This window comes from Athene cunicularia (genome assembly GCF_003259725.1).
Source record: "Athene cunicularia isolate RWA chromosome 6 unlocalized genomic scaffold, athCun1 chr6_part1, whole genome shotgun sequence".
Classification (NCBI taxonomy): domain Eukaryota; kingdom Metazoa; phylum Chordata; class Aves; order Strigiformes; family Strigidae; genus Athene; species Athene cunicularia.
The window spans coordinates 12828280-12855361 of NW_020799105.1; the positions used below are offsets into that span (position 1 = coordinate 12828280).

The 27082-nt window shown below is 43.3% G+C and overlaps 1 protein-coding gene across 4 annotated transcripts in view; it reads left to right on the plus strand.

The window, feature by feature from the left end:
- Positions 1-27082, plus strand: part of NEURL1 (neuralized E3 ubiquitin protein ligase 1) — a 100141-nt gene that overhangs the window by 67386 nt on the left and 5673 nt on the right. For all 4 annotated transcript variants that reach the window (XM_026851605.1, XM_026851600.1, XM_026851603.1 and 1 more), the window contains exon 4: positions 10357-11037. In XM_026851605.1, the coding sequence (XP_026707406.1) occupies positions 10357-11037 (681 nt within the window). The remainder of the gene's footprint in view (positions 1-10356; positions 11038-27082) is intronic.

The following is a 27082-nucleotide window of genomic DNA, read 5'->3' on the forward strand; positions in this document are numbered from 1 at the left end:
TGTGTACAATGGTGAACTAGGTGAGACAAGAGGGTCAAGATTTCTAGGAGGAAAGGAGGGTAAGAGGGATGATAATGCCAGGAGTAAGCAATGGAGTCACTGGATGTGAGAAGAAGGCTCTATAAAGTTATTAGACAACCAGGAATTGCAATTACTGCCTTAATTTCCCATGAAGAAGAAGAAAAAAATGAACTTTTCTACAGAGAAAGTTACATCTTAAAGATCAGGAAGCATTAGATAAAGTTACAATTTACAGTCTCCAGGGAGAATTAGGTCTTGCATGGGTAATTAAAACAAGTAGTAAAAGATTTGACAGCTGTAGAAAGAATACAAGGTAATGGAAAGAAAAGGTGGGGCACTTTACAGAAAGACAGGACTGAGATTAAGGGAATGTCAGTATGGTCCTAAAAGTGATGATTGCTTTGCTGTGATTTTCAAGAGGGATAATAATAGCTGACAGGAATAGCCTAGGAAGCCTGGGGCAATGGAGGTAGAAATCATTGCATTGGCATGGGAGTAAAGTTCAGAGGCTTCATGTGTAGGAGTGGAAGATAAATTAAGGACTGAATAATGGGGATTAGGTGATCTCCACAAAACCCAAGTCACACGATTTCTGCTCAAACCATATGTCTCTGACTTCAGAGGAGTTAGTAAACATCAAATGGAAAACCCATGAACACAATAGAGGGAATCAGGCAAGGAGGTGCCAACATCCAGAGGTGGCTGTGGCAGTGGCTAAGCACATCTTCAACCTGAAGGACATTTGTCAGTCTTGAGGATCGCTGTCTGAGGAGAGTTTACCCTGGAGGAGAAGCCATCCTGAATGAAACCCAAAATGTGTTGTTTGTAACACAAATGTTGCCAGCACCCTGCAGACTCTGAGCATCATTTTTTGTAGAAAAGAAAACAAATCCACAACTGTAACACGCATATGGAAGTTTGTTCTTCATAATCTGTCAGACTCAGAACATCCATATTTGCTAAAGAAAACAGTAATTTATTTCAATTTTATGAGGCTAGTTATGCTTTTTGTGCCATTTCATATGTGCAAATCAATTTGACATGCTTACAGATGTTAGGGATAATTGTATGACTATTTGTTATGAACCAGACTGGCTCAGAGCGCTTTATTAGATAGCACATGTCCCAAAACTACAATTTATCAGTCAGTACTCAACCTTTGTACCTTCAACTGCATTCTTACTCATATATGAGATCTTATGCTTTCATTCCTTAAATTTTATTGAAGAATATGCAGATGATCAATTCAATTACTACGCTGGCCTGGAAACCACACTTGTTCATTCTGGTTTAAAAAGAGCTGCAATTCTCTGCAGTTCAGGGGTTTGTATTTTTTCTTTCTGAATATTTCAACTCGAAGACTGGCAGTACGTGAGCTCTTATTCTTTTAGAATTTGGATTTGTTTGTTTATGATTTGTTTTGCTGTGATATTTTATCTGTACTATTGGTACAGCATTGACCATCCATGACAAGAAATCCGTGATAATCCCAGTAAACCAAGGGAAGATATTTATATCCTTAGAAAAGTATCCTGAACAGATCCCAAAGGTTTTGTGAGATTCACCTGGCAGGACACCAGCTGCTCTGTGCCTAATGGGACAAAGGCACCATTCCCTCAAAGCAGAATTTGGTGATAAATGCCCACAGGAAGCCACCAGATTTGCACAACAAATGTATCAAACACCTCGCAGTTGATAACAGCTAAAAGGCTAAATTTATTCTCTTCCATCTCATTTTTTATCACCTCTCCCAAACTGAATCATGCAAACCAAATAGCTTTAGTGCTCAATCTCTCCCAAAATGCCTGGAAAGAAATGCTGATTTTTATCCAAGCAATTGCAAACACAGAGCAGACAACTCCAGTGAGATGCTTGTTAAGCAGTGTTGATTTTCACTCATTTCTGCTAAAGTGACAGATGTTTGTAGCCTTGCAATTGGTTCCACAGAGTCAATGGTCTGTCTTCTTTTGTAATCCAGCTTTAAAATCTTTAGTGTCATTTTAGGGTAAACATGAATTATTTCTCCCACAGACAAACTCCAGATTTGGGCTCTTTGTAACCCTTGGCTTGGACTTTGACTTCTGCCCCTTGGTTATAGCAGAAATTCTCTCAAATGTTTTCAGCAATATTGGAAAACCACCTGAGCATCTTGTCAGAAAGTTAATTTGGATTGTGTTGATCACAGGCAAACAAATGCAGCAAGTTGATTTAAATATCTGCCATCCCTGTAATGAAAATGGCTGTTTTGAACAGCAGTTAGCTTGCCTTCCAAATTGCAATGAGCAGGAAGCCAAAACTTGCGTGTAGCTATTAACTCCTGCTTTAACCACGTGAATGCACACAAAACGTATGTTTGCTCTCCATTGACTGTGTGGTGATACCAAGATGATGTGTTGGTGAAGCAGGGATTCTTGAACAGCGTTTTCCATACTGACCATGGGGATCCCATAATGGGTGAGGAGTCCCAAGTATGTTGAATTTTGAGGTGAGACGAGCAACCTGCACATGGAGGCAAAGGAGCAGCAGATAGAGAATAAGGCATTGGATGGAGAGTTAAAAAATGAGAGGGTGCACTGTGGAAAATGGGCTGGTTTTGATGTGCACTAGGCTAAACCCCAAGAGATTTCACTTAAGAGCTCTGCTAGAGGAGTCATCTGTCCCCTTGGACAGTTTACTCCATCCCACGGTAGCTATAAAATAAGAACATTAATTCTTCTTGCCTCCCACTCACCATTTATCTATCTTTTCTGTTTACACGGTGAGCAGTGTCTTCTGCTGCAGAGCCCAGCAGCTGAGTCCTGATCTCAGATGCTGTTTGCCCAGAGCAGATTTTACTTAAAGAGCAGCCTGGGCATCTTACATGTATAGCTGATAGAAGTGGCATTGTCTGTTGGCTGTAATTTTGCATATTTTCCTGTAAGTGTGTGCAAAAAGAGAGGAGCCAGAGCAGCAAGAGCAGAAGGAAGCAACTTTATTTGAAATGGGGTATTTATACTGTCAATGAAATAGAGACATGCACATATGCAGGTATTGTATAAGTATTTACTTAACTGATGTCCTTTCTGTGATGTGGGTGTTTTCAAGGAGAAGAAATGGTTTATCTGAGGCAATAACTCAAGCAGTTTGATTTCTCGGTTGTTCATAAAGGGAAATATATTTTGTAGAAGTGAATTCCTAAGTATATGGCAAAGGAGTTTTTCAGTCTGAGTCATTCCTTTGAGGGATTTTAAACATTTCCCTCCCACATACTACAATAATGCTCTGAAAGTGGCTTCGTTGTATGATCTGAGAAGCTGCATTCTGGCGCCTGATGGTTTATGAGAAATAAACACAATGGAGTGGTCTCGGATTATATAAATTCAAGATTTATCAGTAACAAGCAGGGAGGGGAGGAGGAAACCTGTGTGCAGCATCAGAGCAGAAGCATCCCCCCAGGAGCATGGTCTCCGCAGTGTTACACCGAGCGCTGCAGAGCCCAGCCTCCTTTCCAGACCTCACATGGAGAGTGCAAGTTTTCAGAAAAACAAATAGTTTTACAAGTGTCTGCTCAGACACATTGCCAGCAGGCAAGAGCACTTTGGACATGCTCTATGAGGGGAACTTTACATCTTAATGACTGTGAGCGTGGCCTCAGCTTTCTTCACTTCTCAATTTTTTCTCCTGTGTTTATTTTAAGTAAGGGCGATTTTCACTCTCCTGTTTGCTTAGCTCCTCCTGGCGCAATAAAACAGCTAAGATACACGTGGCAGAGACTGAGAGAGCCTGGAACAGAGCATCCCACGGTGGTGAGGACATCTTTAACACCATGAGTACAGCAGGGTGCATAAATATCTACTTTAGTCGCCCTTTAATTTAGGTGGATTTTGAACCCAGGGCCACGCAGTGGTCTTTCTATTATTCCTGGACGCAGCCACAGCTGCTCTTCTTCTTGCCAGTGGCGGTGATGCTGTCATCCTTGTTTTAGGAGGGATAAATGAGTCTCTAAGTTGTTTCCATTTACCAAATTTTCAGTCCTGTCTCCTTGAAGTACATAGTAAATTGAGCTATAAACAACATATAGAAATTGGTCTGGCTATTTCTATGCTGAAGCGTGGTGGTTCATTGGCAGTACACATGAGCTTGCTAGGACTGAGTCAGCAAGGGAGCAAAGATTGCCACAGCACAACACGGGCAGAGTTTGCAAAGGCAGGCAGCTGAGCTGGGATCAATACCTGCACTCCTACGATGGGGCGTACGAAGCCGTGAGTGACAGAAGGTTTCCAGAAGCACAGGTTTATTTCTTGTCTTATGACTGATTGCTTTTCCCAACTGCCTCTTGAGTGTAATGTTATGTTATGGTGTGGTACATCTGCCTCATATTTCAAACATGTCTCCCAACAATGTCAAGGTCTTGCCAAACGGACTGTTAGTTGCCTCAGTCTGCTGTAGACCATGGAGGAGATAGTGCCAGCTGTCCTCCCTGCATAACCTCTTGTGACAGGTAGCGCTGGTGGTGGCAAAAGGAGCCTTCACCTGCTTTCCTGAGTAGGAATGGAGCCCCTCCAGTGTGATGGGAATAATACACTATACATCCTTCGGCACTTGTATGTTTACACAGAATATTTTAGTAGGGGACACTGACTTCAATACATCTTTTGGTAGCTTAGCACCGCTGGGGTTCCTTGGTCATGGAAGTTATACAGTGAGCACCATTACTCACTAAAAATACTGTTACCCAGCAAAGTGAGGGGTTAAGAGAAGAAAAATGCACTTGTGAAGAAGTAAAGCAAAGAACAGAAGGCAGGGGAAACACGAGGCTTTGCATGGGAAAGGAAGGAGCATGCCAGCAAAGTTCAGACCTTACCAGCTTTTTATTCTTTGCTTAGTAGCTGAGGACAGAAATGTTCTCCAGGAACAAGGAATCACGAGATTGTTCCTTGACATCTCAGTATTTTTCTCTCCTGGGAAGGAATATCATTAGAAATGGCATAGGTTCTTAGGTTATCAGTCTGATTCCCCAAATTTTCAGTTCTTTTTTGTAGTAGTAAGTCTCAAGATTGGTTTATTTATACCAGGTCTTCCACAGCTCATTCTGGGGAGTGGTTGCAGCCCTCATACTCTGAGGAAATACAATTCATGTGAGGCCATAGGTTACACCGATTTCAGAAAACTCATCAAGAGAAGGAGATCTGTGTTCCTAGAACTTGCAGTTAAATATTGCACTCTGCAAGTTTCCAGCATGTGTGTGCGTGCATGCTGAGTTTGCTCTGCTTTCTCAGATCCTTTACAGGTGTGTGAATACATGACCTTGGAAAGTCAAGCCTTCAGGCAGGAACAGACAGTACTGAAAAAGAGAAATAATGATTTGATTCTCTGACAGCAGCACATCCCCTTTGGTTTTGTGTGGGGCTGAGATCATCTGTGCATGCTGGTGGTTAGAAATGCGTTTGTGTTTGGATGTGCATGTAGTTATATTAAATGTGCATATATGTGATATCTATAATAAATATGTATTATATGTATTATACATGTTTAAGAAAACGGATTATTTTAAGAAGACAACATTTGTCAGTGGTTCAGAAAAAAGGTGGTAGTGAAATACTTCTGATCTGAATGCAGCAATTACAGCTTTATCTGGCTGCTCACAAGCTCCTTGTAAGTGCTGTTTTAAAGTGTTACTGCAGTCGCACTGAGCCTACATGAAGTGAGAGGCTCTTCCGTGCCCTTTGAGCAGTAAAATGGAGAGCTTTGAAGCCTCAGGTCTGAGGAAGATACTTTAAGTTAATTGTCTGTGTAAGGAATCAGCTGAGAATCTAAATTTTGCAGATAAACCCCACTAAAGAGGAGGAGAAAACAGAAGATGGCTGAACTGCTCAAGTGCCATTCATTTCTACTTTGCTAAATTAATTACTCCTGCTTGCTTTTTTTCCTAAACAAAGCCAGAAAAAAATATAAAGGGATTTATGAATTTAGGCATCCTTTACAAAAATTCAGTGTCTCGGTTTCTCAAACTGGGGAGCAGAAAATTTGTATTTAGTAGAAGTCCTTTCACTTTGGCTATGTCTATATTAATACTTTAAGTCTCTAAATCCAGCGTTAACATCATAACAGCACTGATGCAGAGTTCAGAAAAACCTCTCTGGAAAGCTGCTTGGGCAGCCAGCCTGCATCGAGCTGCTGTGGTCATGGCCAGCTCACTGGTGGTACCCCAGCCGGTTGGGTTAAAAGTTTGCTCTGGTGACTCAGTGAAAGCTCTGGTCTTTGCTCACAGGTCTGTCTATTCTCACCCAAGGAGGTCTCTCACCAGTTGACTTTTCCCAGAGAAATACAGTCAACTGCCTTATAGAGGAAATTCTGTAACTTTGAATATTTAATGAGAAGGGTTGCTTTCCAAATTCTTCAGGCTGAAGCTGGGCGATCTCCTCAGTAATGTACTGTTGGACCTGGTTTGTATTTTACAGTCTTGTCCCATAAAGCCCTTCCATCTATTTGATGTGTGCTCCAGGGTTGGTCTCTGCAAATATAAACCTGCCTGAACACTCCTACATGGAGTCCCTCCTTTGTAAGCACTAAAAGTCAGTTGTAAATGTTCTGCAGGAGCATCATGGTTTAAGCCCAGAGGACAACTGAGCACCATGCACCTGCTCACTCACTCCTTCCCCCTCAGGTATGGGGAGGAGAAAATAAAACAAAAGGCTCAAGGATCAAGACAAGGACAGGGAGGAATGATTCATCCATTATGGTCATGGGCAAAAGACAGACTTATTAGGTGACGAAAAAGAACATCAATTTAATTCAAACACCACCACCACCACTTACTATGGTGGTGTAGGACAGTGAGAAATACAACCACATCTTAAAAACACCTTCCCCCCCACCCCTCCCTTCTTCCCAGGCTCAGCTTTAGTCCTCATTTATCTACCTCCTCCTCCTGCAGCGGCACAGCAGGGCAGGGGATGGGGGTTGCAGTCAGTTCATCACCCACTGTTTCTGCTGCTCCTTCCTCCACTGGGGGAGGACTCGTTACACTCCTCTCCTGCTCCAGTGTGGGGTCCCTCTCATGGGAGACAGTCCTCCATGAACTTCCTCTGATGTGTGTCCTTCCCACAGGCTGCAGCTCTTTATGAACCACTCTGGCATGGGTCCCTGCCGTGGGCTGCAGTCCTCCCAGCAACAGACTGCTCCAACATGGGCTTCCCTCAGGGTCCCGGCCTTCTTTGGGCACAGCAATCTGTTCCAACACGGGGTCCTCCACAGGCTGCAGGTGGGCATCTGCTCCACTGTGGATCTCCATGGGCTGCAGGGGCACAGCGCCCTCTCACCACGCGAGTTTCTACTCCAGCATATGTGTGTGTGTGTGTGTGTGTGTGTGTGTGTGTGTGTGTCCCCGTCCCTCCTCTGTTCTTCAGCTGACCTCAGTGTTTGCACAACTCCAACTCCTCCTCTCAGGGTCTCCTTCTTAAATACGTTGTCACAGAGGTGCAGCCACCATCACTAATTGGGCTGGCCTTGTCCAGAGACAAGTCCGACTCGGAGCCAGGGCAGCTTTGAGAAGCTTCTCACTGGAGACACGGCTGTAGCTCCCTCCCCTACTACCAAAACCCACCACACACACACAAACTCAGCACGAGGAGTAAGGCTGCATTACAGGCCACTCCAGCACGAACAGCTTGGTCTGCTTTTAAGAAGTGACAAGTGAAGCTTTAGTGGAAGGAAACACTAATTCCTGGGCATCTTCTGGTGAAAGAAACAGCTCAAAGTCACCTCATTTGTTTCACATTTCACCAGAATTGTTCATTCATAGCCTTTTGGCCATTATCAGTTATTCTGGATAAATGACATTCCACATTTCTTCCAACTTACCTACCACCCCAAAAGATGGATCCCACTTTTGATTTACTTCATATTCAGTGGGATTTTTTTTTCTTCTTTGGCTGGGTATTTTGTGATTTATCAAAACATAGAGCCCTGGAGCAGGTCAGCCTCGCTTAGAGATTCATCTCTCTAAATTTTCACAAACCCACTTCAGATACCAGTAAACTGTAATCCTTTCTTCCATGGGTATTTGCAAACATTAATGAACTAAGTGTCACAGCCAATCCCATATGCTTGAGACATCTTATCCCTTAAGAGACCAGGCATCTGAGCTGCCGATGGATTTAAGTAAAACAGTTGGATGTGTAACCCTGGTTTGCTATCACTGCCATGTGTCTTGTCTGCAGAAGAGCTCCATCTCTCTTAACCTCTTTACAGATGGAAAAAAATATTTTGTCCAGCAGCCAAAGGGAAATGCAAGCATCCTGGTGGAAAACAAGCTGTTTCAAAACCCTGGCTGCAAGCTACCCACACATCACAGTTGTCAGCCAGGCTGCACATGCATAGTTACAGGGAATAAAATAGAGAGGACCTTCTGTTCCTATTCAGAAAGGTCTTTACCCATTCACCTACACCAAAGGATCGTTGTCGACTGCCAGTATTAATTTTCTTCTCCTATGTAGGTTTCCAGACAAAGGAGGGTAAAATAAGTCTAATTCAATCCAGCAGGAGCACTTGCAATGCAAATGCTATCCCATATATTACAAATCATTAATGCGACCCACTTCTAGATTACTTGGGGTAATTTCTGATTTTATTTATTCCTCCTTTTCTTTAATTAACTTCTGGGAAGAGAAGCTGAAATATCAGTATGGGGAAAATCAAATATGAGAAACAAAGCCCATTTTTATTTTGAGACTCTGCTTTCCTTGTAATAGCAGTTTATTTAAAGAGGAGCCTGGAATAATCCAGTTTAAGCAAAGCAAAGAGCTCTGCTGAAGCCAAACTGTGTGTGGGTGTACTCTTGTCAGGGCTCCCAGAAGAGGAGGGCAGGAAAGGCTGTTAGTCAGACCTCAGATATGGCAGAAGATGTTGGTTATTCACTAGCTGGCATTTTTCCTCGACATACTGGTACCGAGCCACTACTGTGGTGCACTGGGAGAGGGTACATCCCATTGGGAAAATCCTCAGATAACCTAAGGTCTTGCTTTTTTGTTGTTGTAAAATAAAAATCCCAAGGGTACATGGCTGAAGAGGTGCCCAATGCAAGGGCCAAGCAGGTGGGCTAGGAACAAGTCTCTACTCCTTGGCCTCTTGTTTTTCTGCTTTGTGCTGTGTTTGCGGCAGGTCCCAGGCTGGGGTCTGGTGCTGTTGCTTTGTGCTACCTGCCCAGGGTTGTGTCATGTGGGGTGGTTCCACCTCATACCATTTGGAGCGGGGCTTGAAGCCACAACAGTCTTCAAGCTTAGTTCCCTCAGAGTAACAGTCAGTATGGGTCATAGCTTATAATGTATGCAGAGAATTACCCACATGCTGAATTTTCTCACAGTGAATAGTCTCTTGATGCTACGGGCTTTACAGAGTTCAGAAAGTCAGGCATAAGTATAAATCTTTGCATTATCTCAGCTTACTTTTATGATCTGTTTAAATACTTTTTTTTTTTCCTCAGTATATTGCTCTTTAAAATTTCTATGGCAACAGCACAGATAAGGATATGTTAAATAAAAGTAATTTAGGCATTAAAGGCAGGTGGTTGTGTTCCTTGGAAAAAGAATCAACTAAATTGATGGTTAGCTCTTGAAACAGCAGGTGAGACTAACAAAGAGGATAAGGTGCAATTCTGTTTCCACTGATGGATTTGAATGTGTAAACATCATCTTTCTTTGTTACATATCCATGGATTTGATTTTTAATTATTTGGCTTGGAGATAATAAATGATTGTATGTTATTTATAGAAGACTGCGTATTCCCAAGTTCTGCACTGTGAAATCCATATCTGTACTGGTTTGCAGTGAGCACCAGAATGCTAATGATAATTATATACAGGAATATTAATTAAATCTCAAGTGATCATAAAAAAATTAGAACCGAATATAGCATTTGTTTTAAAATAAAAACAATGTGTAATCAGTTATTTATTTCCTAGACCTATGAGAATTACTGTAGACAATAAAGAGGGCATGAAAACTTGGACCAATAGATACTGATTAGTATGTTCAGAGTATATTTCAGATATTTGCCCTCTGCTTCCCCTCTCCAAGGAGAGCCTCCCTTGGTCATTTCTTTCCATCGATTTTGAGTCTGCCTGCTCAGAAGCTGAAAATGTTGGTGCTGGTGGGAAAAGTATAAGAGCAGCAATCGATTACAAATACATTTTTTGATACTCTGCTTCCATATTTTAAAGGGGAAAATTTATTAATGGCAGCAGGTCTCCAATTTTCCCTTTTAAACTATAAATCAAAGCAACAGCAATTTCCGAACTCCTAGATATTTTAATTTTCTCTGAGGAGACCCCTTTTTTATTTTTTTTCTCCCCACAGACAGTGAAATCATTCCTCCTGACTGCCTGCGTCCCCGCTCGTTCACCGCCATCCGCCGGCCCTCACTGCGGCGGGAGACAGAGGACACACGCCTCTCGGTCAGCCTGTGCGACCTCAACCTGCAGGAGGAGACCTTCCACGTGACAGCCACCACGTGTCCCATCCCACAGAACTCCCTCAACTCCCAGCACTCCCACCTCCTCCCCTCCCAGCTGGAGAGTGACCTCCGCTTCCACCACCTCCGGGGACCCCATGTCAAAATCCTTGATGACCAAACTGTGGCCCGTCTGGAGCATGCCCGGGAGGAGAGGACTTTGGTTTTCACCAGCAGACCCCTTCGGATCAACGAAACCATTTTTGTCAAAATCAACAAGTCCAACGCCGTGCGCACAGGGACACTGTCCTATGGGGTGACGTCCTGTGACCCCAGCACCCTGCGCCCCAGCGACCTCCCCTATAATCCCGAGTCCTTGGTTGACCGAAAGGAGTTCTGGGCCATCTGCCGAGTCGTGGTGCCCCTCCAGAGTGGAGACATCCTGGGATTTATGGTGAATTCAGATGGTGAGCTGCACTTGAGTCACAATGGTGCTGGCACTGGCATGCAGGTCTGCGTGGACTGTTCCCAGCCCCTCTGGATGTTCTTCGTTTTACATGGCGCAGTCATGCAGATTCGATTGTTGGGTATGTTGGACTCCAGTTTTCCAAACCTTATGCACAAGAAAGCAAGGGGGGAGCGGGGGGGGAACATCACAGGGGAAGACGAGGGAATGAATGGCTCCCTCCCTGCTCTAGGCTCAGGTACAAATTTTGATTTTATAAAAGGAAAAATAAATAAATACAAAGGCACATATGTAGCACATGGATATGAGTTAAAAGACTTACCTCTTTGCACTCCTTCACTTGATGGTCTCAAAGCCCTTTTCATATAATGAAGTCTCAGAGACCTGCATTAATTTACAGATGAGTCACCGCTGACCTAGGGGAAGCAAGTCAGGGGGAGAAGAGGTGCTTTGAGCTGAGCTAATGTAGGGCATAGCCAGCAGGAAAAATGAGGTCTGATGCACTTTTCTGTCTGTTAGCTATCTGGCATGACCAGTTCTCAAAAAGAGCCATCCCCTTGCTTTCCTCAGGCTTCTATGTGAGAGGCAGGCTAGCAAGCAGTGAGGAAGCCCTATGCCTTACGATCCCAGCGGTGCACAGAGCATGGCACTGATCAGCTCAACAGGAGAGGGGTTTCCTTGTCCTCCAACCCTGTTTGAGGTAGTGTAGCTCCTACAGGTTGATGAATCTCTGAAGAGCTGTCCTCTTTCTCTTGATATATTTGCTCTGTTTTTAAGTTCTGTTAACTGAAGTACTTAGTTTAAATGCTGAAAATCATGTTTTGAAGGTGTGGAGGGAAAAGCCTTGAAATAGCATTTGCTCAGAATCAAATTTACTTTTGTGTGTGTGTGTGTGTATTGGATACAAGTGTAGGATGTGTTTGGCCATAAATTTGGACCATATCATGGTTCTGCTGGTGTCAGTGTCAGAAAGTAAATGATGGATTCTGAGGACATAATGTAATTTCTGGTATTCCTCTAACCGGAGATGATTTTAAAATGCTCCTTTCTTGTGTATACTTTTTTATTCCTTTTTGCTACAAATCCTCACTCAGAAATGCCCCTATTACCCAATAGAAAAAAAGGCCAAACCCAAAAGCCAACCAACATCTCCTTTTTTAGGATTTATAGACAGGCTGTGAAGATGAATTTTGGTGAACACACACATCTGTCTGCAGGGTCTAGTTCACCTAATCACAGTATGAGTTGCCCTATATGATTTGCTTAAAGTTGACCATAGGTCTGTGCTGTGAGTGTTTTGTGGCTGTTTAAGGCTCACAGATGACAAATGTAATACTGCAATTTATTTCCAGGAGCCCAACACTCAATCCCTGATAATTCAGCCTGATTACATTTGCTGTGCGTATTTGTACATAATCCATGACTAGCTCTGCTCTCCACCAACATGTCATTGTGATAATGGTAGGTGAAGTCAAACAGATCCCATTAAAGTAGGAGATTAAATGCTCCTGTATACATTAGAAGGAAAACATCCTCAGGTCACTGAGCTGCTGGTAAAACTAACTCATCGACCAGTGCTTCCTTTTATATGAGATCCCTAATTCTGGCAGTTTTGCACAGGGCAAATAGCCTCCTTGCAATGGGTCCTGAAACAGCGCAGCGAGGATGTGTCTCACCAAAGGGTCAGAATCGTGTCCTCATGCACCATTCAACAGAGCATGACTTGAACGCAGGCCTCGTGTGTCCTGGGCAAACCTCCTGCTGCGCATACCCTGCGTATGTCCTCCCTACCTGCTCACAGCTTCAGTCCAAACCAGTACACTCCCAGTGCTTATTTTAGATGAATCTGCATTTGGATTTGTGAAATTAAATCTGCTGAGTTGTAAAACTACTCAGTACCTGCTTCTGACTATATAAGAGACTTTTCTGGCTTAGGTCACTGGAAGAGAAGCTGAAAATGGGCTATCGTTCTTAAGTGAGATCTAAGTGAAAAGAATGGGACTTGCTGATCTTGCCTCTCTCAGGGAAAGGGTAGGACCCTGCTGCATGTACAGCTTTATCCATGTCGCCTTGGGCAGTGAGCTGCTATCTTCCAGTTAAAAGCTATGAAATTGGGGCTTGCCTATAATATTTAACAGGTATTAAAATACGAATAGAGCTTTTCAGACCTGTGCTTCCAGTATAAAATGCTAGGAGCAGTGTAGTCGCAGTATCAGTACAGTGCAACTGCCCAGAGAAGAGCACTGACACTGTCCCAACACTGCACATCTCTGCAACTGCAGTAATTATATGGATCACCAATATCCTGACATAAGGCAAAGAAAATAATGAACTCCCAACCCTAGCTTTTGCAGTGTTATTAGGGAGGTGCTGTGCACTGTTTGCACTGCAGTGGAACAGATTATGGTACTTTCTATAATATCTGTCATCATAATATTAGAAAATGTCATCTTTCTAATGACAAGCTCCATCTTCAGAATGCAAACAAGAGTAATTTTGTGTGATCTGTCTTTTGTAGTTTGAGCTTTATATCACAGGAGAAGACATGTTTATAGTTATCTTTTTCTAGTTTTAATACAAAAAGCGAAGTTTCATATCCTTGAAAGAAATGAGACACAAATACTGCAAAAGGCATAATTGTACCAAATCTGTCTTAAATAGCAGATGTCTTTCTGTTTCTGGGGGCATGTCATTATTAGATTAATCAAAGCAACGTTATGCAGTGTTAAGGGAACATCAGCACTACAGACAACTATAAAATGAGATTAAAGTTGCTGGTTTTGCATCTTCTCCAGCCTTTCTGTTTTGTTTGGGGGATGGCAAAGACGGAGAGCAGCAATGCTACTCTTGCACTTAGTGAAGATTTATTTTTGACTCAGAGAACAAGATGGCTCATGGTATTGATCACTGGCTACTACATTTCACACCTTGAGATTAGTTATTTGGTCCTAACCCAGAGCAGGACCAAGCCCAGGTCTCTCCTGTCTTGTGGCTTTACCACAGAAGCTGACATTTGCTGACTGCAGTTATTTCATGATGTTGGGGACACAACATTTATTTCCTAATCTAAATATCAGGGGAGACCATCTCTACCCAAGGCTGATGGTCTTACAGAATGCTGTAAGAGAGGAGGGCAGTTTGGAGTTGGTTTGATAGTAAAGAATTCTGACTTCTGTTTCCATGGCATTATATACCAGCAATATATTTGCTGTAGGAGAAATAAAAAAAGCAGAAAATAAAGATGAGGCTGGTAACACTATTTTTCTTAATGTCATTCCAGCAAAGGGGAAATAAATTAAACCCAAGCACCACTATAACATGGTGAGAGGCCACAGTCATCTGTAGTGGGAGATGGGATGTAAATTTGCTGCAAAGGATAGGTTAAAAGGCAGCTTGACCAACATGGAGGGAAGATAAATTGAAGAGGAGGGCACTGTAATGTAGCAGATAACAGCATAAAAATATCAAGCTGCTGGGGAATGAAGGGACACAAATTTAAATTAAACATAAGTGAGGGTAATTAACTACAGGAACCAGCTATTGAGGGAGGCAATAGATCTTTTTGTCAGGATTGGAAGCCCTTCTAAATATTTTATATGTAAAGTGCTGCTTTTAATTCAGAAATTCTGTGGGTTATGCCCATAAAGACAACCAAACAGAAACCCAGATCATTAGGCATGTAGAAATGAAACAGTCTTTGCATATCCTTTAGGAATTCCATTAGTTCAGGCTTGGGTTGGTTTTTTTTCAGGCATCATTCTTGTACAGTCGACAAAACCAGCCTATTAAATTTGATTTACTGCTTTCAGTTTTTGCTGGTAAGCATTTCGGCTCACACACAGTTTTATTGACAGCTCTGAAAGCTTGAAATGAGCCAGCCTGGATACATTGGTCTGGTTTTGGTCTGGTTTTGGTGGTGTAATTCATTTATGAAGTTAAACTGATTGACCCCATAAGGTTTTAAAATGTATGACTCATGTCTGGAGGAGCTATCACAGCAATAAGTTTATATATTTAGTATTTGGGGAGATTTCTCTCATTTTCTTTTGTCTCAGAGTGAATCACCAGCATGTAAAAAATCTTTTTTTTTTTTTTTTTTTTTTTGAATTTCATCCTGTCCAGTAATACTGAAGTTTCTTTTGAGTGATGAAATAACATGGTCCATCAACAGTCATACTAATGAGGCTGAGTTGCCAACTTATCTGTGTCTTTTCTATCCATGCACTTCAGTAACTCCAGCCCCACCAGAACAGCTGCACAATATTGCAGCTCTCTGGATGTCTCCTAATGCTGGCCAAGAGCCAGATTAGGCCTGGAAAAAACAACCCAAGAGCCAGCAGTGTGGGCAAGTCTGTATTTACATCCATGCTGGATAAATGCGGGGTGTGCGGACTAAGCTCTCCTGCCTCCTTTACTGTGAGCATATGAGTTGGGGCTCCTGCATAGCTGCCTGTTGAAAAATGTTTAGAAAGCAGTTGTTGCTGAGGTTTCCATCCTTCTTTCAGACTTTATTGAAATTGGTCAATGGGCTCAAAACTGGGAGCACAAGGAAGAAAGAGCTGACCAGGGACTTGCAAACAGAACAACGATGAATCCTTGGTTTCTTGGGATTTCTGACAACAGCAGTTGGCAAAGGACCAAGTTGGGAGTTAGTACAGCAGAGTACTGTGGGACAAAAGGTGCTGGCAAAAGGCTCTTTAAGTCAACAGTGAAATTTGATTTGAAGTGGCCTCAGTGACAGTGTGTGGAGGTAAACTGCAGTCAATCTCATTACAGGCAGGCTTGCTCAAAGTTGTGCCCAGTAGGACTCTTAGATCAATCCTAGCAGCCCTGGTAGTGATGTCCATGTTGGCAGCAGAGCCCTTGTCCTGAGGAACCAACTGGAAAGAGTTGCAGTTTCATGGGTGAATGAAATAGTGTCCTGCTCAAAGTGACACAGAGCAGTCAGGGGAAATTACTTTACGTCCTTCTGTGCCGTTCATCATGCTGCTCTGTTTGGTTTTCTTTGACCTTAGCTCCATTCCAGGCAAGTGGATGGTGCTCCATGGACTGCTAGTGATTCACAGGCCGTATCTGAGCCTTGAAGTCCACTCTCTCCTTTCTAACCAGGATTATTCCTCCACACCCCAGGATTCCTCACATCTTGCTGATACAGTTCCTGTCTCCATATTATCTCCAAGGGAGACTTTCTCTTCTTTTGTCTGGTCTTTGCTGCAGCACTTGTCTGGCCTGATCCTCCTAAGAATCTGTAGGGAGCTGATCTCATCTTACCCCCTCTCTTCCCAGGCTTTTGTCCATTCCTATGTAAACAATTTTCTTAGCTTGTGATTCGTCTTACTGTCCCCGGACTCCAGCATCCCATGGCAGAGTATCTGTCCCTTCTAAAAAACCTCGCCAGTCTGGGCAGAGTTATATAGTCCCTTTGCACATAAAATTATTCCAGCAAGCATACAAAATATTTAAATGATAATTGGTATGTACAGTTGTTATACTCACTGTCCATGGCGCAGGCAGTAGGTACAATTTGTAGAAGATTATCTCACAGGAAAAAGAATCTGGGATCTTGGTTCTCCAGCTCTGAATTTATAAACTTCTCCTGTTTAAAAGAAGATAGTCCTTTGGAGTAGTAATCGCACACCCTCATCACTGAGCTCAGAGGTGGTGGGTAGTATGTTACACATTTGGGAACTTGATCCTTCTCCACCTTGGTTCATTCCAATGATAGGGAAATTGCTGAGTTAAACACAGCACAAGAGAAGCCTGGTACATGTAAAACATTGTTGCACAGAAATGCATGTAGTGAATCTCTTCCTTTAACATGTATTCAATTAAAAGTGCCCCAGAGTTTTATCATCCATGAGGGGTTTTTTATTATTTTGTAAATACTTCCCACTTGTATGGAAAATGGCTTCATAAAGCTCATTGAGATCTAACAGGGCTGTGTTTCGTGGCACTTAACTGCCTGGAGTCACTATGTACTGCAGGGTACGTGGCATTTTATGGTGTTAGACACTAGGGGGGAAAGAAAAGAGTTAATATTCAGTGCCTCTTGGAAGAAAATCCACTGTGTTAATTGATGCCTCTCCATAAACCTGCCTGTCATGCATGTTTTTTCTTTCATTGCAAGTGAAGTACACATTACTGATGTTAAGTTCTAAGAGCTGCACAAGAGTATTACAGCATCTGTAACTTATGGGCTTGATTTCTAGCACTGCACAGGGCTCTCCACGTCCTGTTTTATATTCACTATTTTAAAGGTGAATTAGCACAAAGAGAAGCTGTTGTGTTAGAGAGGACAAGTTGCTTTATTACTTGTGCCTTGGAAAACTGCATGGTCACGGACAGTTGGATGCAGTCAAATGCTTGTCCCTTGTGGTCAGTGTCAGCAATGTCAGAGTTAATACCTGCTCCTGGCACCTTTGTACCATCCCACTAAAGATCTCATCACAGGTGACACTTGCCACAGGTAAATCAGTGAGCATTAGCCTGCGTACTGAGGTATCAACCAGCGTCTGGGTAAGGACTGGTAAAGCAAACAGACCTCCGCTAAGTGACAGCCACAGAGCTTGCAAATGACTCGTCCTCTCCACACTCTCCTCCACAAGAGCGGAAATGATTATCATCACTATAATAATAAACTATCCCTGGCTGCAGTGAGACGTTTGTAGTAAGTGATGTATAGATCTTCCTTATCTCATAACGCCTTTGCCTGCCTACAGTGAATATACAGGATATGGGATCATATTCCAGCCTCTTTGAATTGCAGCTTGTCTGTCAGGACAGATAAAATCTGCCTATTCTTTGAACTAACACTGGCATGAGTTAGTTATTCTGGCTACTGTGAGAGTGACATAGCAGACTAAACTCTTCCTTTTCCTTCTTTGTCAGATGCCTTTCCATCCAGCAGTGTCCCATAGAAATTCAGAGCAGTGCTGGCCAAGAAAAGTGAAAGTATTGGTTTCCTGTATGCATCTACCACCCTATTTATACATGTCCCTCCTGGAGAAGCACAGAGCTTGGAGGTGCTGGGTTAGGCAGTGATTTTCCTTTTGCTTACAGAACTGCTTTTGCTGTGGTCTCCCAAATACTCTGAGTCAAACGGCCTTTTTGAGATGGATCTGGAAAAGGTGCTGTTTATGAACAGAAACATTTTTGGTCAGGGTAATTAATACCTGTGATCTTTCAGAGGGCTTTTTGTTTTGTTTTTCTTAACGAAGATGAAATCTCTAACTCTTTATTTTTCATATGGTTCAGCTCCTAAATCCAGGCTTCTCCTTTTACTTCTTCTTCTTCATCTAAGCATCTGTCTGGGTGCTTTGTGGGTCTAGTATTTCTCAGGTTGAGAGATAGAGCTCCATTAGAGACTCTCACTTCAGTTCAGTTAGAAGTTCACTGCATGCTGTCCAAGCCCTCAGGATTTTGCAGGATGAAGTGCTGAATAACTGCTGAACTTTACCTGTCGGGTCAGGAAGGATACCCTGTAAGTTTGCTGCGTGGTCTTTGCTTTCAGACATCTTGGGCTTGGGCTGTGAGAGCTGCTGAATCAAAAGTTTCTGTGGTGTCTGGAGCTTTCATGTTTCTCCTGCTTAGCTGGAATGTGTGTATGACTGCAGGAGGGTTATAGATGTGCTGGTGCCCCGCTGCCATTCTGGACACAGCAGACAGCAATGCTCCAGTGAACTTCTGATCCACATGAAAGTCTGAACTGTTGTTCTCCATGTGGCTTGGATCTAACTTTTACTTCCCTGAACAGTGGTTTTCTGAACTCATCCGCAAACACAGGCCTTATGGATTTGCATGCAAAATCTGCCAGGCTGCTTTTTGACCTATTTTTGGACGTTGTAGCATCCCTTATGTTTTCATGGGCTTGTAAAGATCAAAATGTAATATTGTTCTCTTGAAAACATAAAAGTTTTAAAATCTTCCATGAGATACTTGAATGCAAAGAACCCCACGGATCATCAACTGATGTCGGTCACCTGAGAGGCAGGGATGAGCTGCAGCACAGAGGCTGGGCTCTGAGAGCGTAGTTGGCAAAAAGACATTGAGCCCAAGGGGAAGGTTTCTGGTCAGTGCAGTATTGTTCCCATCACCATGGGAACATAACAAATGGCTGTGTACATACATGTATTTTATACCATTCAGAAGTGATGGATATGCTTACATCCTTCCCTAACATTATTGTTGATCTTTAATTGCCGTGTGCCCAGGCAGCAATAGGTGCTTTGTTCCTTTGTTTTAGCATGATGGATTCAAACATCCCTGTTGGGCAAGACCTTGGTGGCCCTGGGGGACAGAATAGCTCTCCTGCAGCCTTGGCTGGTGGCAAGAAAATGTGGAAATGCATATGACTGCACTTTGGAACAGAGAACATGATGTGGGGAGGGCTGTCATTTTAGCATTGAGACTACCTTGCTGAAGCCATGTTTGGTATTTGCAGTGCTCTATCTCTACATTTGGTGGAACATTTGCATTAGTAAAAACCAGTTACTGAAATAAAACGCAGAAGGATTTAGCTCTTGCAAAGCTTGTCTTGATAAGACCCATCTTTTAGTGGATGTGCCACTGATGGAATACCAGGGTTTCCAGTATCAGTGTCAAGGGAGAGGCGTTAGTCTGACATCTGCCTGGGGAACATCCAAAGACAGAAACTTTGTCTTTCTGAGAGAAGACAGAGGGAGGAATCCAGGAGAGCTCAGTGCATTATGTCTTGCCATTAGATTGCAAGGTCAAGAGAATACACGTTTAGTGTACTGTTCCAGGTTCCCCACTGCATCTTTAATATGGGCTTTTGCTCTTGTAATATGCAAAAAGCTGTGTAATTCCACCAGATAAAAGTATATCTCTACCTTTTTTCTGAAATGGGTGAACAAATACAGGAAAAAATAAAGTGGGAATGTTCTACACAAGCTACATCCATGAGCAGAAAAACCCAAAAAACCACACCACTTTATATACAAGATTTTTCAGTTAAAATAAAGGACCAAAACTGAGGTCCCAGTCCTACCACTATTGCACATGATTATTTATCAAGGGTGGTCACTAGAAAGCCAAAATTATTAGTAGATTAGTTTAACCAAAGATATGACTCTTACAGGGTTAAGTTGCTCTAGTATCCAGTCTCGGTAACATCACGGCCCACACACTGCAGCTCATGTGTTATGGGACAGACCTCCTCAAGCAGATGTTCATATGAGCTCGGTACCCACAATTGTGACAGATTTTTGAAAGAACCTTGATCCTATTTAGATAAAAAAATCAAAGGCCCTAATACATTGAGAGCATTAAACGTGAGAATGGATATTGAGCAGTTTTTGAGATAGGGGAATTATTTTAGCTGACAGGGTTAAAAATCTGGCTTCTAACAAAGGGAAATCAAGTTGAGAGTTTTGAAAGGCATCTAAATGACTATGACTGTCAGGTGCCCAGTGCTCACTGGACTAAAACATAGGAGAAGTGCACGGCTCTCTTGAGCACCCTTAAATATGCCAGCTGAAGTCTGCAGCCAGATTTCAGCAGCTGTTTTAATCTTTTCCACTGTGTGCTGGAAGCTCTGGGATCTGCAGATGGATGGAACAAAACTGAAAACCTGTGATTACTATTGGTAAGCACCTGATCTTTATTAGCTGTCCTATTTATGCAGCAAATCTGTTATAAAAAGAGAAGGGGCTCTCAATGTTCTCCACATGATACTCAGCATATAGGCAAGTCAGTATGTTGCATAAGACTTTATCTTCCTTAGAAACTATGTCAGGAGGCTCCCATACTTTGTCTTCCAAGTACAATGTTTCGTTAAGATCTTGTCATAGTCCTTAAGATGGGTATGGGTAGTAACGCCCATTAAAAAGGTGAAGATGATCAAACTATGTGGACTGTGAGTTGGACAGTAGCGGTCATTTACTGACAGCGTCCTGTCAGCCAGGAAAAACAAAGTTTAAGTTGGATAGGTTCAGAGGGGGAAAAAAAATGATAGCTCTGGAGTGCAGACCAAGTGGTTATGCATTATTTTTATAAATACAGAATTATAGAATCACAGAATAATTTGAGTTGGAAGGGACCTTAAAGATCATCCAGCTCCAACCCCCTGCCCTGGGCAGGGACACCTTCCACTAGCCCAGGTTGCTCAAAGCCCCGTCCAACCTGGCCTTGAACCCTGCCAGGGAGGGGGCAGCCACAGCCTCTCTGTGCAACCTGTTCAGTGTCTCACCACCCTCACAGTGAAGAATTTCTTCCTTATATCTAATCTGAATCTGCCCTCTTTTAGTTTAAAGCTGTTACTCATTGCCCTAACACTACATGCCCTTGTAAAAAGTCCCCCTCTGCTTTCCTGTAGCCCCCTTTAAGTACTGGAAGGCCACTATAACATCTTCCCGGAGCTGTCTCTTCTCCAGGCTGAACAACCCCAACTCTCTCAACCTGTCCTTGTAAGGGAGGTGTTCCAGGCCCCTGATCATTTTGTGGCCTCCTCTGGACCCATTTGAGCAGGTCCATGTCCTTCTTATACTGGGGACCCCAGAGCTGGACAACATACTCCAGGTGGCGTCTCACAAGAGCAGAGTTGAGGGGGAAAATCACCTCCCTTGACCTGCTAGCCACGTATCTTTTGATGCAGCCCAGGATATGCTTGACTTTCAGGATGTGAGTGCACATCGCTGGCTCACAGTCAGTTTTTCATCCACTGATACTTCCAAGTCCTTTTCCACAGGGTTGCTCTCAATCCACTTTTCACCTAGCCTGTGTTTGTGCTTGGGATTGCCTTGACCCACGCACAGGACCTTGCACTTGCCCTTGTTAAACTCCATGAGGTTTGCACAGCCCACCTCTCCAGCTTGTCAAGGTCCCTCTGGATGGCACATCCCTCCAGCGTGTCAGCTGCACCACACAGCTTAGTGTTGTTGGGAAACTTGCTGAGGGTGCACTCAATCCCACTGTCCATGTCACTGACAAAGATGTTAAACAGCACGGGTCCCAGTACCAACCCTTGAGGAATGCTACTCATCACTGCTCTCGCCTTGGACATCAAGCCGTTGACTGAGACTCTTTGAGTGCAACCATCCAGCCAATTCCTTATCCACTGAGCAGTCCATCCATCAAATCCATGTCTTTCCAATTTAGACACCAGAATGTTGTGTGGGACACTGTTAAATGTTTTGCACAAGTCCAGGTAAATGACATCAGTTGTCCTTCCCTTATCCAACAATACTGTAGAATGCCACCAAATTTGTCAGGCACAGTTTGCCCTTAGCGAAGCCATGTTGGCTGTCGGCAATCACCTCCTTATTTTCTATATGCCCAGGCATAGTTTCCGTGGGGATCCACCCCATGACCTTGCTGGGCACAGAGGTGAGACTGACTGGTCTGTAGTTCCCTGGGCCTTCCTTTTTTCCCTTTTTAAAATGGGGGTTATGTGTCCCCTTTTCCAGTCAGTGAGAACTTCAGTGGACTGCTACGAATTCTCAAATGTGGTGGATAGTGGCTTAGCCACTTCACCCACCAGTTCCCTCAGGACCTGTGGATGCATCTCATCAGGTCCCATGGACTTGTGCACCTTCAGGTTCCTTAGATAGTCTCAAACCTGATCTTCTCCTACAGTGGATGATTCTTCATCTTCCCAGTCCCTAACTGTGTTTTCTGCTTCTTGGGCAATGTGGCTGGAGCAGTTGCCAGTAAAGACTGAGGCAAAAAGGTTGCTGAGTACCTCAGCCTTCTCCATATCCTGGGTAACCAGGTCTCCTGTTTCCTTCCAGAGAAGGCCCACATTTTCCGTAGTCTTCCTTTTATCACCAACATACCTACAGAAGATTTCTTGTTGCCCTGACATCCCTGAACAGATTTAATTGTATCAGGGCTTTGGCCTTCCTAACCTGACCCCTGACTGCTCAGACAGTTTCTCTGTATTCCTCCCAGGCTACCTGCCCTTGCTTCCACCCTCTGTAGGCTTCCTTTTTATGTTTGAGCTTGTCCAGGAGCTCCTTGTTCATCCATGCAGGCCTCCTGGCATTTTTACCTGAATTCCTCTTTGTTGAGCTACATCGCTCCTGAGCTTGGAGGTAGTGATCTTTAAATATTAACTTTGAATATTTCCCTCCAGGGCTTTATCCCATGCTACTCTGCCAAGCAGATCCCTGAAGAGGCCAAAGTGCTCTCCTGAAGTCCAGGATAGCGAGCTTGCCATGCATCCTCCTCAATGCCATAAGGATCTTGAACTCCACCACTTCATGGTCACTGCAGCCAAGGCTGCCCTTGAGCTTCACATTCCCCACCAGCCCCTCCTTGTTGGTGAGAACAGAGTCCAGCGTAGCACCTCTCCTCTTTGGATCCTCTATCACTTGGAGAAGGAAGTTATCATCAGCATACTCCAGGAACCTCCTGAATTGCTTATGCCCTGCTGTGTGGTCCCTCCAACAGCTGTCGGGGTGATTGAAATCCCCCATGAGGACAAGGACTTGTCAACGTGAGGCTGCTCCTATCTGTCTATAGAAGGCTTCACCCACTTGGTCTTCCTGGGTGGGTGGCCTGTAGCAGACCCCCACTATAACATCTCCTGTCCCTGCCCTCCCTTTAATCCTGACCCATAAACTCTCAGTCAGCTCCTCACCCATCCTCATAATGCTTGTGAAATGAACATTGAGAGCCTAGGCAGGTAATGGAAATAGCAGGTGAGTGAAACACCTGAAGTGGTGTTTGGTGTTGCCAGAAAGCATTCTGGTGGCAGAAATCATGGTATTCATTCCTGTTTGCAGCCAGCAAACACTGGATATTGCTCATTAGTTTATTTTCTATCTTGAAAACAAAGTCTCCAGACTATGTAATAATGCATTTCCACTTCAAAACAGCAGGTGTTTTCAGCCTGTGGAGCCTGGTTTCTTCAAGACTTCCACAAGCACAGTCCCAGTGCTCTGATGAAAACATTGTTCTGGCAGACCTTTGGGTTAAGATCTGAAAAAGTCCAGTGGAGCTATATAATGTTGAATTTAATTATGAGGGGGAAAGGGATAAGAGAGGGAGTCAGAGATTTAGTAAGGTCGATTGAGTCTTGCTTTTGTCTACTTATGAACATGAACACTCCCCCCTCATAGTGGGACAGTATGAGGATTGCCCTGGTAAAATCCCAATAAGTTACTGGGTACCTTTCACTGGCTGGTGAATGCTTTTCGTAATCGAATGGAGTTCAGCCTGTTGTTGTTATTTGAGTCCCAGGAATGGTTCTGCCCCCCTATCACCTCTCTTAGGAATAGATACCAGATAGAGAAATGCATTATGAACACCTTAAACTGGCAGTTTCCCAACCTTCAGTGATCCAAAGTTAACAGTAATAAGAAAGCAACATGCTCTTTGGCAATACTTTACTTTTCTTTCCATCTCAGCTGTAGTTTGAATCTGGGAATATTAACATACTGCTTGCTAGCAATGGGTTGGGAATAGCTGCAGAACAGATTCATGGCAGCTACTCCCTGCTCTAGGCCACAGAGATGCCCTGGGGATTTACTTGCATCATAGCAAATGCTCCTAAATATATTCGGAAGGAAAATGTAGACATTGCTCTTCCCACCTGGTTTTGTTGTTGTGGTTGTTTTCTGACTCCCTCTCTGGAGCCTATGCAGTAATAAGCAGGTCAGCATAATCACTTTGTTATGAGAAAGTAATGTATAAATAATATTTTTATAAATTAATTAAGGGGGAGAATTAATTGAAAATTTTCTGTATTTTTAGGGAGTATTGACTTTGTATCCGGCCTGCTTACCAACGTAAATCCTTTAGCAGTGTGGCTCTCCCCAGACAGCTGCCATTAAGAATGATGCTTAAAAGTTGGAACAGCCTCAGGAGCTATCCCCTGAGAGTGGATTGCAATGTTCTGGGAAACTACCCTGTTCACCACAATAGACACAGAGAGGCAAAAGCATCTCTGACAGCCACAGCTGCTGTATTTTGGTCACAGTCAGGACATTCTATAAAAGGGCAATTATGGATACAGATAACTTACTCTCATAAAAATCGTAAATGCTGGATGGGATCCCAAGAGACTACCTACGTCACCTTCCTGTTCTTAAAGAACTCGAATGGTGGAGATGCCGTAGTCTCTCTAGGAAGTCTGATTGGTTTACAGTGCTTCACTATGTAGATAATGTCTAACCTGAATACCTTAGGAGTCTGAACCCATGATTTCTTGTCTTATCCAGAACTTTCATGAAGAACAGATTGTTTCTTCTCTCCTTTTAGCAGCCTGTGAAAAATGTTGCCGTCTAAAAATCATAGAATCATACAACATTTAGGTTAGAAGGGACCTCTGGGAATTATCTAATCCAACCTCCTGCTTGAAGCAGGGCTAACTTCCAAGTTAGCACAAGACCATGTCCAGTCAAGTTTCCAGGGACAGAGATACTGCAGTGCCTCTAGGCTCCTGCTCTGGTCCTTAACCAGCCTCATATGACCCTGGATTGGTGCAACCTTTTCATAACAGGACAGCATTGTTGATTTACGATCATCTGGTGACCTCCAGCAATCCTCAGGCCTCTTTCTGTAGGACAGCTGTAATTTTAATTGAATGGACTAATTCCCCATCCTGTATTTGGGTAGCTGATTATCTCTGCTTAAGTGCTGCATTTTGCATTTGATCATACTGAATACCATCCCATTTATTTCTGATCCTATTTCCAGTTTGGCAAGACCATTTCGAATTACAAACCTTTAGCATACTAGCAGCCTTTTCTGGAATGATGTTGCCTGTACATTCCATGGTAATGCTCTTGTCTACTGAAAATATAATACTCTCTTTCCTTTTGTGGGTGGATATATAGGTTCATTCATTTGCACTTCTCCCAGAGCGATGACAGAAGTGCAGAGAAAGAGTCAATCTGCATTGAATTTTGCTAATAATCGGACTTTGCAAAGACAAACAGCAAATGGAATTGGTTCAAAATCCATTTAAAGGTGATTCCAGTGTGTTTGAGATCAAGCATGAGACAAGTTAGCAGCAGAGACAATTTATCTGGGGGCTTTAGGGGGAGGAAGAATGTTTAAATTGATTTAGAATTATTTAACTTTTTTATATCATGGTTTGAAAGCTAGCTCTTGGTGGGAGCTCTGTGCACGCAATGAGCGTGTTTGGCCTTGAACACATGTATCTGGTTTTAGTTAAGCCAAGCTGGCCACACTCATTCCACCCTGCACATGATCTCATTCCATGTTCCTTGTCATGGTATCTGCACACCATCCAGCAATGTATTAACAGCGTGAGTAACGTGTCTTACGTTGATTATTCTGTCACCAAGGGAGAAGTGTGTCTTGTCTGGTAGGGAACTCAGATTGTTTTAAACAAATCTCTATACTTATGCTGGAGAAAAGTCAAGAGCTACGCCTTGTGTTAGGAAAAAGATTTGGGAAGGTGTGTGCTGGGTCTTGGGTCTTGGGTCAGGCCATTTTGTGAGTCAGACCAGCTACAACCAGAGAATATTGTGATTCCTGCTCTGACGAGCTTTCCTTGTACTGTGAAAAGGCATTTGCACTGCTGCCAGCATGCTTCAGCCATTCATACTCTGTGACACTTTGGGCACCTCCAAACTCTCCTGTTAGTCTGAGAAGAAAAATGCTCCCAATAGTCTTTATTTTGCATTTAATGAAATGACCAGGTTGGTGTTAGAAATGGAATGTGCTGTGTGTCAGCCAAATGGAAGAAGTGTCTCCAGGCTGCAGGGAGGAGAGGGAAGGCTTGAAAAACTTGTTCTGCTGCTCAGTGTTTGTATTTGTTCTGTGTGCAGTGAACAAGCTGAAATCTGTGTCCCTGCTGGGCCTGTTTGCAGTGTGTGTTACCCACAGGGCAAGTTTTCTGCTAGTCATCTGTCATATTGGAGAGGAAAGGCCATTGCTAGTGGCTGTCATTAGAGGCTGCATGATGCTCTTTGCATATTTACTGAGCTAAACTCCAGCCTTAGCTCTCATCTGTGTGATAAAGGAGGTGCCTCTCTGCCTCTCTACAGCATCTCAAGTGTAAGAGCCCCAAAGCCCTTTATAGAGGCTAATTCAACTTCAGATTGTGCCTGGGAGCAAAGCGCTCCTCATTTGAAGAGGGGCAAAACTGAGCGATCAAAGGCTGAACCTAATTGCCTCTTCTCCTATACACAGTTCTCAGAACAGATTTTGACCCAAATATCCCTGCCCCCCCCCCC